We start from the raw sequence: 15004 nt of genomic DNA, 5'->3' as shown, positions 1-15004 counted from the left end.
ATAATTGATTTTGTATACAGGCACAACAAAAGCAATATTTTCACTATGCTTGTGTTTGTACATTTAACAGCTGAATAGTTTGAGCTATCAATAGCCACAGTTTCGCTTTACAGCACCATTGTCTTTGTATCCAGAAATTAGCAAGAGTAAATAGAATTACATTAGAAAGGAAGGATGGTACAATGAACAAGTCACTGAACCAACGGTAAGTGCTATAAAGCTGTAACAATACAAATGTAAATCGTTGTAAAAGATTTCAGGTTTAAACATTTTATGTAATGATTAGTTTATTTACCAATAATAATTTTAAACCCTTTAATACAAGGTACTATTAAACTATCAGGGTCTATTTAATGATCAAGTTTATTTTTAATTACATCACGCTGCTTTTACTGTTTAAGGGTAAGAAAATACAAAAAAGGCCCGGACAGCGTTTTTACCGCAAAAACTCAATACACATTATACACAATAAATTAAGTTACAATGCCTTTAAAGATATAAATCATTCTTTGGGTTCTGCAGACGTTCATGGTCCTTGTAAGTCATTGCTAGCTGTTTGCTGTCCTATATATATATTCCATGTGCTGGCTTATTAATTTCATTGTGTATTTTATATTGCATGTATAAAATGCACAGTGAAATGTGAAGCAGTGTAACTAACTCAAATATATTTGAAGATTAATTTAAAGAGGCTATGCTAATTGGGAGTTTGTGACAGGCTCGGATTCTGGACAGGGGCTCTATAAACTCCCCTGCAAGTTTTGTACAGCAAATTTAATCATTTATTATATGGCGGATGATTTCAGTCATGCGGCCAAATCCATAGTATTGTTGATTGCACCATTGCCTCTTCCTTTATATACAAGTATGATCAAGTTTTTTTTTTACGGTAACATGTCGTGGCAATACGTTTCTTAGAGATTCTAACAAAGAGTTTAAGATGGTCGCCAGAATGAGCTGAATTCTAATGCCCATTAATTGGATTTTCATGACGTGAAGAGATAATCTACGGTGTTGACGTTTAATGGAACATTTCCTTATCTGTTTTTGTTCTCTAAAAACTTTCTAACTAAATGTAACTCAGTAATTGGCTGAAAACAAACTGCAGGACATGTCATCCACCAACCTGTCATGTCGTACCTGTCCTTACTGCTGTTCAGATCGATTGTCTATAACTGCTTCTGCCAGATTCAGGGATTCCACGTTATCTACAGCTTCTTAATGCTACCGACAGACGAACCACAGCAAAAGAACTGTAACATATATCATAGGTTAAAGTGACAAAAATTAATAATGCTTACATTACATGCAATATCTTATTAAATAGGCACTAAGGAGTTATTAAAATACCGCCTGAGGTTACAGTCGATGCCCACAAACTGCACAAGGTTTGTTTTCCTGCTTCTCACATCAGCTAAATCCCTCATTGAAATTATCCGCGTGTAACTCCCTCCCTCTCGGATATCGGTTATTCTATATGTAGCTTCTCAGTGACAGTAAATTCCAGCTGTTTTTTTAAACTCTCTAAGAATATCAAAACTGACGCCAGGCTGTACCCTCACAATGGAGATCCCATAGCTTGCTGATATGTGACAGGCAGCCTATGTTCATGACCGATCTAGGGTTAATAAACCATCGTCGGAAACAATTTCGTTACAATTGTTTCCCTCTGCTTTCCTGGTATATAGTTCAGGAGATGAGAAGATTTTATTATATTAGAGAAGATTTCTCGCACACAAAGTCTGGGGGAAGGAGGGACTGTCACAAAAGTGGCGCCTCGAACGCGGGTTAATATGCGTTGTCAAGGAATTCCTTGCCAGCTTTTTTTTTGTATTATGTGAAAGACGAGCTGTAGTTGCTGAAATGGGAGGGGGGTGGGTGGGGGCAGACAGTGGCAGTGTGAGAGCCAGTGACCGAGGAAGCGACAATCAACAGGACTTGTGACATGTGATGAAACACTGCGAGAGAAACAAAAAGGAACGCGCGCTGTTAGATGACCAGACGGAATCACAGCGGAGACAGGCGATCGGGTAGCTGAGGAACACACCAAAGGAGATCAGTATCAGGATTCCGAGATCCAGAACTGTCTGCCGGGGATAGATTTCATAGTATCCGAGGCTGATCAGTCACACACAAACACCAGGAATCGAATAAAAGGAGACCCAGTACTTCCAGTGTCTGTGAGTGGCTCGTGTAGAATTAAGGTAATAAATATCAATGATTAACATATAATCTTCCACTTGGAACTGTTCTGGTTCTGGTCTGCTCTTGTAAATAGATATTTCGCCTCATAAAAGTTATCATTTGGCTTTGCGCTTAGATATAAAATTTCTTTCTTTGGCCTCCTTATCTCGAGAGACAATGGGTAAGCGCCTGGAGGTGGTCAGTGGTGTGTGGAGCTAGGATACATTAATAACGAACATTTTCTGCTTGTACAGTGAGGCAGATTTAGTTACTGCGCCGAACCTTGTTTGAAATCGCCTGCCTGCGACTAACAGCAAAAAAGTAATTTACGATTAACATACGGAATTGCAGGAACAGTTTTAATCCCCGTGTGCTCTGGTAGATCATTTATCTCCGCAGCGCAGTTTGCAACAGTATCTTAAAATTGAGAAATTGACTTTTCCCTTTACTTGTGTCGAATCCCAGCGAATGGTCAGACGTGAAGGCGGCAATCCCTGCAGAAGGTCAGGGCTCCGGGGGCTGGATCCCTACTTCATTTCACATCACAAACTCGAATTCAGGTACACTGAGGTAAGGACATTTCCACTATGAGTGAAAGCGGCTCAGCCCTGTTGGAATCCTTGCTTTCAGCTCCCTGGAACAGACTGCATTCCAGAGCGGGAGGGAATAGCTCCGGCTGTAGGATTGTCTCAAATCAAAATAGCTGGACAGATAGATATTTTTATGTCAATTTTTTTCTTATGATTTCACACGATTTGCTTTTTTCATTTCTTGATTTTGGTGGGAAAGGAGAAGGAATCGGAGATTGTGAAGTTGTAGCTGAAATTGGGAAAGTGTTGTATGGTTGAGAATGTGGAAAACTGAGAATCTTACAGCACAGAAGGCCCGTTTCTGCCGGCTCTTTAAAGGAGCTGTGTAAATTTAGTCCCACACTCCAGCTTTTCGTAGATACAATCTTGTCGAGAACATATTAGTGGCAGACAGCGCGCATATTCTGTTTCTTGTGAATAATACAACACATCAGCTTAAACATGGTAATGGAGCACACTCTATGTAATTATGCTGACAACCTCTGTTGGAGACAGCGACCCAGTGTGGGCAGGCTAGATATCAATACAGTTTGAAATAGCACCGAGATTGTTCAAAGGAACTTTGAATACGACATACAGTAGCGTGATGAAGACACGCTGAAAAAACGCTCTGTTTTTCCTCAATGGTATTATATTTTTTGAATGCAAACGATATCATATCGTATGTATACAAACACAAAAATCTTTGTCAAGTGTATTTATGAGTGACAACTCCCTTTTAGAATTGACAGAAATTACAGTACAGAAATATTCGGGAGAAATGCGTTTCATGAAGATAATGAATAACTCCCGTTGGCTCTGTTCTGATTCCCTGTTCGATTTTTAAATTAATAAACACTTGGTAAGGACAACATTTTGATTCATCTTTGGACGAAATTTAGAGTGCAGTTTCAATTCAGAGGAGGCTGCATTGAAGTTATAAATCACTAAGAATCGTTTAAAGCAAAATGGAAATAAATTTCCACATTTGTAACACCTCTGCTTTGGTACTAGGACACGATTCTGGCTGTGCAAAGTAAGGAGCCAGAAGACAGTGGTTGTGTGTTTGCTCATCAGTTACAGTTTACGTTTGGTTGGCAGTGTGTGGCACGGTGACAGGAAAGGTTCCCTTAGCCCAGACGAGTTTGAACTGGAGGAAAATGAACAAGTGGCACCTTTACATTGAGAATCTTGTGCGATCGATCCGAGGAAAGCAACGCTAAAGCAATCTCCTTGCACCACTCTCCCACGGTTAATCTGCGACTTTGTTCTGGTCTCGGTGTGTTCTTGGGAGGTCAGTTCAAGAGATGGCTTTGGGAACATCTGGTCATGATGCAATTCCGCGTCACGACACAGTTGCAAACAATGGCTGAGCCGGGAGATTTGACAGGATGGTTTACCCCATATTCCTCTATGAAGTGCCTTGGGAATTTTTTTCTGCATTCAGGTACCAGATTTATTTGACGGTTGCTCCAGACTTCTGCCATAACCAGCGGTAGTCCAATGGTTCAGATGCTGGATCCTGATCACACCTGTGACTTGTGAGGTGTGGAGCTTCTGCTCGCCACTTCCAAGGGTGCGATGCAGAGGAGGTTGGACCTCCCTATCCTGGCAGTTCGCATTTCGGTAGCCCATATGGGACCTGACATATATCAGTGAGATGAGGAAATCAGCCCCAGAAGGGCACTTGAAGGTCTGAAAGTTTTCTTTTTAAAATTCTAATATTGGTCCCCCGTTTAAGGGGACTGAAGGGATGACAGAAGAGCTCTCTCTGGCACGGGCACATCCACAGATGACACCTGAGTTTCTGGCAGCTCTGGTGGGTTCAGCACTGGCGGGCACTGTCAGAATTTTGTTCCATGTATTTTTGGGTTCGAAAGGGGTAATTTGAATGCAAGCTGTTGTCATTGCGGTCGTTACCATTGTTGCTGGCAACATTAAGCCTGTTCCAGCCTCAGCATGCTCACATTGTGATGCTAGTTTCATCATGGCAAAAGCATGTAATCTTTCAGTGTGTATAACAGGCTAGATAGGAGCTTTTTTAGACCCACGTAAATGGGCCTGCACTGAATTAACCTATGTGGAGGTTGTGTGCTTTACATTTATGAGAGCTGCCAATGGGGCAACACATGTATAATTGGCAGTCAATGGCATCCTTTTCTTGTAAAAGAAAAATATGCAAAATAATTATTTTAAAAATTTATTCTCAGGATGTGGGTATTGCTGGCAAAGCAGCATCTATTACTCACCACTAATTGGCCTTCAGAAGGTGGCAGGGAGCTTTGGACTTGAACCACTGCAGCTCATGTGGTGAAGTTGCTCCCACAATGTTGTTGGGTAGGGTGTTCCATGATTTGACCCAGTAACAAAGATAAACAGTGATATAAGTCCAAATCAGGATGTTTTGTGATTTGAGGGAAACTCTGATGATGGTATTCCCATGCATCTGCTGGCCTTGTGCTTTTAAGTAGTGGAGGTCATGGAATGGGGAGCTTTTGCTGAAGCAACCTTGTTGAGTTGTTGCAGTGCATCCTATTGATAACAGCTATGGTATGCCGGTGATGGAATGGTGGATAGTTAAGTTAGTGGATCAGATGCTAATCAAGTGGGCTGCTTTTTCCTGGATGGTGTTCAGGTTCTTGAGTGTTGTTGCAGATGTACCCATACCAGGTAAATGAAGTTATTTTATCACACTCCTGACTTCTGCTTTAGAGGTGGTGCAGAGGCTTTGCAGAGTCAGAAGGTGAACCACTCACCACAGAATATCCATCCTCTGATCAGCTGTAATAGCCATAGCAATTATATGACTGGTTCAGTTGAGTTTCTTGTTAATTTTTTTTTATTCATTCATGGAATGTGGGCGTCGCTGGCCAGGCCAGCATTTATTGCCCATCCCTAATTGCCCTTGAGAAGGTGGTGGTGAGCTGCCTTCTTGAACCGCTGCAGTCCATGTGGGGTAGGTAAACTCACAGTGCTGTTAGGAATGGAGTTTCAGGATTTTGACCCAGCAACAGTGAAGGAACGGCGATATAGTTCCAAATCAGGATGGTGTGTGACTTGGAGGGGTGGTGCTGTTCCCATGCATTTGCTTACCTTGTCCTTCTAGTTGGTAGAGGTCGCGGGTTTGGAAGGTGCTGTCTAAAGAGCCTTGGTGCGGTTGCTGCAGTGCATCTTGTAGATGGTACACACTGCTGCCACTGTGCGTTGGTGGTGGAGGGAGTGAATGTTTGTAGATAGGGTACCAGTCAAGCGGGCTGCTTTGTCCTAGATGGTGTCGAGCTTCTTGCTTGTTGTTGGAGCTGCACCCATCCAACAAGTGGAGAGTATTCCATCACACTCCTGACTTGTGCCTTGTAGATAGTGGACAGACTTTGGAGAGTCAGGAGGTGAGTTACTCGCCGCAGGACTCCTAGCCTCTGACCTCTGACGGTATTTATATGGCTATTCCAGTTCAGTTTCTGGTCAATGATAGCCCCTAGGATGTTGATAGTGGGGGATTCAGCAATGATAATGCCATTGAATGTCAAGGGGAGATGGTTAGATTCTCTCTTGTTGGAGATGGTCATTGCCTGGCACTTGTGTGGCGCAAATGTTACTTGCCGCTTATCAGCCCAAGCCTAGATATTGTCCAGGTTTTGCTGCATTTCTACACAGACTGTTTCAGTATTTGAGGAGTTGCAAATGATGTTGAACATTGTGCAATCATCCGCGAATATCCCCACTTCTGACCTAATGATTGAAGGAAGGTCATTGATGAAGCTGCTGAAGATGGTTAGGCCTAGGTCACTACCCTGAGGAACTCCTGCAGTGATGTCCTGGAGCTCAGGTGATTGACCTCCAACAACAAAACCATCTTCCTTTGCGCTAGGTATGACTCCAGCCAGTGGAGTGTTTTCCCTCTGATTCCCATTGACTTCAGTTTTGCTAGGGCTCCTTGATGCCATACTCGGTCAAATGCTGCCTTGATGTCAAGGGCAGTTACTCTCACATCACCTCTTGTGTTCAGCTCTTTTGTCCATGTTTGAACCAAGGCTGTAATGAGGTCAGGAGCGGAGTGGCCCTGGCAGAAACCAAACTGAACGTCACTGAGCAGGTTATTGCTAAGCAAGTGCTGCTTGATGGCACTGTTGATGACACTTTCCATCACTTTACTGATGATTGAGAGTTGGCTGATGGGGCGGTAATTGGCCAGGTTGGACCTGTCCTGCTTTTTGTGTACAGGACATGCCTGGGCAATTTTCCACATTGCCGGGTAGATGCCAGTGTTGTAGCTGTACTAGAACTGCTTGGTTAGGGGTGTGGCAAGTTCTGGAGCGCAGGTCTTCAGTACTATTGCCAGAATATCGTCAGGGCGCATAGCCTTTGCAATATCCAGTGCTTCAGTCGTTTTTTGATATCACGTGGAGTGAATCAAATTGGCTGAAGTTTGGCATCTGTGATGCTGGGGACTTCAAGTGATGGGGACTCAACAATGGTAATGCCATTGAACATCAAGGGGAGATGGTTAGGCTCTCTCTTGTTGGAAATGGTCACTATCTAGCACTTGTGTGGTGTAAATGTTAATTACCACTTACCAATCCAAGCCTGGATGTTTTCCACATCTTGCTGCATTGCTTCATTATCTGAGGAATTCCAAATGGATCCAAACACTGTGCAATCATTAACAAACGGCACTACATCTGGCCTTAAGATGCAGGAAATGTTATTGATGAAGCAGCTAAGTCTAGAATGAGCTGGGACTGAAATTATTGTCCCCGCACCCCAACAACCATAACCTTTTTCCTTTATATCAGGATCCCATTGACCTTTTTATCCAGAATCCTTGGTGCCACGTAGTCAAGTGCTGCCTTGAAGTCAAGGGCAGTCAAGCTAACCCTACCTCTGGAATTCAAATTTTGTATCCATTTCTAGACCAAGGCTGTAATGAGATCTGGAGTTGAGTGGTCCTGGCAGAACCCAAATCAAGCAGCAGTGAACAGATTATTGGTGAGTAAGTGTCATTTGATAACACTATTAGTGACTCCTTCCATCCCTTTACTGATGATTGAGAATGGGTTAAAAGGGCTCGGTTGGACTTTTTCTGCTTTTTGGGGGCAAGACATACTGGGGCAATTTTCCACATTGTCAGGTAGATGAGTGTTATTGCTGTACTGAAACAATTTGGCTGGAGGCATGGTTAGTTCCAGAAAACAGGTTTTCAGCACAACAGATGGGATGTTGTTGAAGCCCGTAACCTTTACAGTGTACAGGGCACTCAGCTGCTTCTGGAGGTCATGTGAAGTGGATCAAATTGTCTGAACACTGGCATCTGTGATGATGCAAACCTCAAGAGTGGACTGAGAAGGCACTTCTGGCTGAATATATTTGTAAATGCTTCAAACTTGTCTTTTGCACTCACATGTTGGGCCCCACTATTGTTGAGGGTGGGGATGCTTATTGATGGAGATTCCTCCTCCACTCAAAGATTCTTAATTGTCAACCATCATTCATGACTGAATGTGACAGGACTGCAGAGTTTTGACATGATCCATTGGCTGTGGGATCACTTAGCTCTGTCTATAGCAGACTGCCTTCACTGTTTAGTATGCTTATAGTTTGGTATTGGTGCTTCACCAGGTTAATATATCATTTTCAGATGCAGCTGGTGCTGCTCCTGGCATGCTCTTCTACACTCCTCATTGAATCAGCATTGATCATCTGGCTTGCTTGTGATAGAGGAGTGAGGAATATGCAAGACCATGAGGGTACAGATTGTGGTGATACACAATTTTGCTGCTGCTAATAATGGTCATGGTGCCTCATGGATGCTCAGTTTTGAGCTTCTAGGTATGTTTTTAATACATCCCACTTAGCACTGTGGCTGTGCCAGACAACACAATCCTCAGTATGAAGATGGAACTTGGACTCCTGGAGGTCCCTCCTACTGATGCTTTGAAGGGATGTTGTATCTGCAACAGATATATTGGTGAGGAGGTAGGTTATTCCCTTGTGTTGGTTTTCTCACCACTTGTTGCAAGGCCAGTTTGGCAACTATGTCCTTCAGGATTTGGCCAGCTCCATCAGTGGTGGTACTATTGAGGCAATCTTGGGGATGGACATTGAAGTCCCCCACCCAGAATACATTCTATGTCTTTGCAACCCTCATTGTTTCCTCCAAGTGGTGTTCAACATGGCGAAAAACTGATTCATCAGCTAAGGGAGGGAAGGTGATAATCCTTCCCATGTTTGATCTGAAACCATGAGATTTCATGGGGTCCACAGGCAATGTTGAGGACTCCCAGAGTCACTTCCTCCCAACTATATACCACTGTTACCCCCACCTCTGGTTGATCTGGCCTGCTGGTAGGACAGAACATACACAGGACGGTGATGGAAGAGTCTGTGACGTTGGATGATAGACATGATTCTATGACTATGTCAGGTTGTTGATTGACTAGTCTGTGGGACAGTTCTCCCAACTTTGAGAACAGTCTCCAGATATTAGTGAAGAGGACTTTACAGGCTGGATACATCTTTTTCATGTCCTGATTCAATGCATGGGTCTCAGCTGAGTGGTCCATTCATGTTTTCTCTTGTTCTTCTTTCTATCAGTTTGATACAAATAAGTATCTTGCGAGGTCACTTCAGATGGAAATTAAGAATCAATCATGTTGATGTGATTCTGTCATGTATGGACCAGACAGGGTATGGACAGCAGGTTTTCTTTCCTAAAAGGACATTAGTGAACCAGTTAAGTTTTTAATGACAATCCCGTCACTCTTTACTGTTACTAGATTTTTTTAATTTCCTGATTATTTAACTGAATTCAAATTCTCAAACTGCCCATGGTGGCATTTGAACTCACATTCTCTGGATTAATAATCCAGCAACATAACCGCTGCATGATCGTACCTGTTTGGAGGACTTTACATATCTACCAAATTATTTCAGATATTGGTCATGCTTTACATTTAAAAAGTTCCTTCTGGAATGATAATTATTTTACTGGGGTTACAATAGCTCTTTAAAACATGGTCCTTTCAATCTAAAACCTCATTTTGTGGAAGGCCATGAAAGATAATAAGAATATATTTGGAAAATGCAGCTAGAATTTCTGAATGCTTTGTAGATTAACAGTAGCATGCAAGTACTGGAGGCCTTCTCTATAACTATCTGGAAGCAGGACAGAAACCATATTGTAGCACAGACTGTGCTACAGAAAGAGATATTGTTTCTCTAATGCTAATGGAACTGTAAGTTTTGCCGTCCGGTGATCAAAAGTCCATTGTGGGTTGAATGCGTCAAGGAATGGCTGCTCTGTCCTTCAAAACACACTCTGTTAATATGCAAATGTCTTTTCCAGCCACGGCTGATCTGTTTTGAATTGTTCCCACTTCATGTGTGCCTGTGAGTACGCCTTGGCATTCCAGAAGAGGATAGAGGCGCAGATAGTGACAGGGTGGAGGCTCAAAATCATGCACAGGATGAGGGATCTGCAGAACCCTAGCTACAGCAGCAAGAGAACTGTGATTGAGGATTATTTATGATATCTTCAGTGAGGCCTAAACCACTGCTTGTCAAATCCCCCTTGCCTTAATAGCAAATCTCTGCCTTGCCCACCCTTTCTTTACATTAAGCTTTTTTTGTTGCTCTTCGAATGTAGCACCATATGGAAAACATAAACCAATATATTAAGAGTTACCAATTGTCACATTATTGTTCATTGTCTTCAAAAAGGCACAACATCACCACATGAACCATTGTAAAAATGGCAAAAAAAAATCATTAATAAGATGTGCTAAGACTTTGCACCATACGCATCCTTGTGACATTTCCACTTTTCCTGATGCCTATTCTAAAACTACATTTAAATGCCATCAAAGGGCTGGAGGTCTGAGATGTCAGTGGGGTCTCAGAAATATTACAAGACTCGAAGGGTGGAAATGGTGCTTCATTCACTTTGTTGAGCACTGGATAACAAAACAGCAATAGAAAAGAGTCTACTACCTCAATAGGTATTCACAATAACTACAAATATCAGAACATTAGAAAAATTGTCAAATTGAAATATCTTCACCATTTTAATTTTTTTAAAATTTTTCCTAGGTATAAAGTGGATAGTCGGTACCGAAAAAATAAAGAAATTTTGAAAATTCAGCATTTAAATACATCTTTAAAGATTCTCAACCCTATTAAATCTCCATAAGAAAAACAGAGGATCTTTGAGAAATAGCGTTTCAAAGACATTCTTCTAAAATGAATGAAAATGATTCACTTCTGTTTAATTCAACTACAACTTCAACCATTTCTTATAATACAACCACAACTATGGAAAAGACTTGCGATCATAACTTAATGGATATGGAATGCTTCATGATCCTCACAGAAGGCCAAAGTAAAGCTATTGCTGCATTGTGTTTAACAGTGGGGCCATTTACTGTTTTGGAGAACATTTTAGTTTTATGCATGGTATTCTTTACCCCACAACTTCGAAGTCGACCCTCTTATTTGTTTATAACTAGCCTTGCATCTGCCGACCTCTTTGCAAGCATTATTTTTGTGTACAGTTTTGTCAACTTCCACGTTTTCAAGCGTGAGGATGAAAATTACATTTTCCTGTTTAAACTTGGAGGGGTTATTGCATCTTTCTCAGCTTCAGTGGGCAGTTTGCTGCTCACAGCCATTGACAGGTACATATGCATTCACAAACCTTCTGAATACAGGACAATTTTAACGAGGAGAAAAGCAGTGATCTGCCTTTTATTTATGTGGTCAGTTGCTGTTTTTATCGCTTTTCTTCCTTTGATGGGATGGAATTGCTCTAAGTTTCAAAGTCAGTGCTCTGAGCTATTTCCTCTGGTAGATGAAAGCTATTTAGCTTGCTGGATTCTGTTTATAACCTTCCTGTTAATTTTAATAATTTATGCCTATATACATATTCTGTGGAAAGCCCATGTTCATTCAGTCTACATGGAGAAACAGAAAGAAGGAAGGAAAGGGCACATAAAAATGGGGCACACACGTATGGATATTAAACTTGCCAAAACACTGAGCCTAATATTAATCATTCTGATTGCTTGTTGGTCTCCGGTCTTGACTCTGATGATATATGATGTATTTGCCAAGGTAAACAAAGACACCAAAAAGGTATTTGCTTTCTGCAGCATGCTGTGTTTGGTAAATTCTACAGTGAATCCCATTGTTTATGCCCTAAGGAGCAGAGATATGCGCATTGTATTACTAAATATCTTGTCTAGGCACAAGAGGCAGCTACCATCTCTGGAGGGCAGCATAGAGTCAGATGGACACTTCAAAAACAACAATACAATTGTGACCATCTGTTCATCATCCGAGCAATGCAAAATTGCCAATTCAGAGAATTGTCTTTAACTGAATCAAATCATTGATTGCCTGGATATTAAATATTCAGGCCAAAACGTTACTTTTCACAAAGAAAATGAGTAGTCCAGCTGATGCCATTTATTGGGAACGCTGCTACTGGGCACCTCTTTTAAGGGAATATAGGAACTGAGTGATCTCAATACACCTAGTAATGGAACTTCTATTTGCTGATAAAAAGAATAGTTTCATTTTATCATTTGGCCACTTTTTCTGTAAAAAAGGATTAGTGCTCCTAATTTCTGTGTCAATTTCATCAACATTTCAAAAAGTGAACAACCCCTTTTTGCATTCACTGCCAAACATGGTGTCATAAATGTATGACCATGTTTCATAAAATCTGCATGGAGATCAATATGTAGCACAATTAAAACAAATAGATGCCTTTCTGAAAGTTACTGTGGTAAGGATCCTGGAGAATTTCATCTCACCAATGAGAGAGAACAAGCTCAAAAAGGGGAAACTCCACTAATATTTTTCATGGGTTTATAGTTCATATATTAAAACAGCAATCTGATTGCAGTTGACAAATACACACCATGTCGAAACAAGACTGCTGAATCAAATCAGATGCCCATGTGAAAACTTTTCATTTGTTTTTTCAGTGTATTTATTACTTGTACTGTTATAACAAAGAATTTTAATTGCATATTTTTATAAATACACAAGAGCTTTGCTCTAAGAATTGGTACAAAAAAAATTCTGTTAGTTTCACAACTTTATAAATCAGCTTTAAGAATTCTTGTTTCATCCTATAGATTGCTGCACATACCTGATCTATTGAGTGGTTCAGTCTGTTTCCAGCAGCAGCAATATCTTCATGATAGAGTTTGCAGGCTCCACTGGCAGTTGGCCAGATAATGTGTGCATTTGGTAGATGAAGTCATCACTGGCCATTGGAGTTTGCTCTGCTATCCTTTCCCTTCCATTCTTATTGAGGTTGATAAGAATTAGCAGGAACTCCTTCCTTATTATTGATAATCAGCATGCATAATTAAAGGAAATGATTAAATTAAAATGCAACAATTGCATCATTGTGGACTGCTGACCAACTCTATTTTTGCTGACAACCCAGAAAATACATACTAATGGGGTTTAAGTGAGTTAGTTTATGTTCTCCAGGCAATAAGTGTGCTATTTTGTTAAGATGACAATTGGAATTAAAGCCATGTTCTGTTCAAATAGTTACTTTTAAGGGGGGGGAAAAGACTTTGTAATAGACTTTCTATAATTGTATATATTCATTAAACTACATTAGTGTACCTGAGTAATACAAGATGGATCATGTCTGCAATTTTCTGTGGGGCCAGTCTGTAATCTTGACTGCAACATTTTGAGACGAAAATCCCAAACTGTGGAATAGAAATTCATCTTGGATGATAGCACAGATGGACCATATCGCATTGCATCGCAGTCCATTATACATTTACTTTAATAGAACTGAATATCAGGTGAGGCGTTTAACAGATGACTGGCACAATACTGCCCATTTAGAGGTACTGCGCAAAACAAACTCCTTTCCTGAGGTGTTTCCCTACAAAGGTAATCTTAGTCATGAATCAATCACCTTTAGAGAACTGCCATGGCTGCTTGATATATTTGAACTTCCTTATTATTAAGCATTTTTAAACTGATTTCAGAAATTCCAGTCTGTTTTAGGCACAGAATAATGCAGGTATACGTATTGCACAATAGCCATATGTGAGACCTACAATGTTGTAGCCCAAGGCAATCAATCTGATAAAGATTGAGTGACTTTAGGAAAATAAAATATTTTTACAGGAATAGATTAACATAACATTTGTAATTGTCGGCCACTTTGGTCTGACTGGGCCACGGCACCCCCCCAGTCTCACTCCTGCCCTGATGCAGTGACAAGGCACCACTCTGGAATCCTGATGTGACAATGGTTTAGGCATCCCAAAAATGGCATAAATACTCCTATTATACAAATGTCCTTTTCCCTGGGATTTTGACAGGGTCTTCACAAGTCAGACAACCAGGTAGAAGTCCTTGCTCAGCACTGAAACACAATTTCTGGGTTCCATTATGTTCAGAGACCTTCAAGGTTCAATGAAACTGATCTCCTAAGTTCACAAAGACGTGACTGAAAATTTTTGTGAGGACTTTAAAAATTATTGCCTTGACATTGTTGCACATTCTGGAGTTCACTTGAAAGAATATCTACTTGTTGCTCAATTTTGGTTTTATTCTTTTCTTGCACAACTTGGCAAGAATTAGGTATTATTTTCAAATACAATAAGCTGAAAATTCATGCTTCTGATTTATCAAACGTTGTTCAGTTTAGTCTTTTTAGGGGTTTGAGTTTCCTGTTTTCCTATTTTTTTTTGCCTTGTTTTGGTCTGATGGGATGACACATCTTTTGTGGCTTAATGTGCTTACAAGCATCTATATAGGCTGTTTTTGAGCTAAAGACTAGGAGATGCCTGAAATGGGTTTCTGTGAAAACACAGAGCTACCATATTGACTTCTGGAAAAGTTAACACCAAGACAAATGTTGCACGGTTCTCTTAGAATGTTTAAATAAACTTTCAATAACGTTGAATATATTACTGGCAGATACAATATCGATGTTCCACTATTTGCATCATTTCACAGTTTACAAATCTGACATGCAAGTTGTTCTGCCAATATGAACATTGTCCTTTAAGACTCTTATGCAGAGTTTTTCTTAATTCTGAGACACTGGAGCATTAAAATCTTATTATAGTTGTGAACTATTCTTCTGTGTTATACCATGCAATCGCACTTCATGTGAAATCAGTTCAGTGGAGCTAGTCAGGAATGAATAACCAAAAGCCCCATATTCTTCATTTAATTCTAAGAAAGTTAGTGAGAGTATTTTCTATGTT

General features: G+C 40.6%; 1 protein-coding gene across 3 annotated transcripts; it reads left to right on the top strand.

The window, feature by feature from the left end:
- The first annotated feature begins 1955 nt into the window (after positions 1-1955).
- Positions 1956-13484, top strand: cnr2 (cannabinoid receptor 2). Of its 3 annotated transcripts, none has more exons than XM_068010914.1 (3): positions 1956-2204; positions 2650-2754; positions 10839-13484. In XM_068010914.1, exon 3 carries the CDS (start codon positions 10989-10991, stop codon positions 12120-12122), a length of 1134 nt encoding a protein of 377 aa, XP_067867015.1. In that variant the 5' UTR covers positions 1956-2204; positions 2650-2754; positions 10839-10988; the 3' UTR covers positions 12123-13484. The 3 variants fall into 3 exon arrangements, with proteins under 3 accessions (XP_067867015.1, XP_067867016.1, XP_067867017.1); XM_068010915.1 differs by lacking the exons at positions 1956-2204; positions 2650-2754 and adding exons at positions 4003-4047; positions 7665-7739; XM_068010916.1 differs by lacking the exons at positions 1956-2204; positions 2650-2754 and adding exons at positions 4003-4047; positions 7665-7743.
- Positions 13485-15004: the final 1520 nt, after the last annotated feature.

This window comes from Heterodontus francisci, chromosome 31 (genome assembly GCF_036365525.1).
Source record: "Heterodontus francisci isolate sHetFra1 chromosome 31, sHetFra1.hap1, whole genome shotgun sequence".
In the NCBI taxonomy this organism is placed as follows: Eukaryota; Metazoa; Chordata; class Chondrichthyes; order Heterodontiformes; family Heterodontidae; genus Heterodontus; species Heterodontus francisci.
The sequence above is the reverse complement of the archived record's forward strand: the minus strand, read 5'-3'. Positions and strand labels throughout refer to the sequence as shown.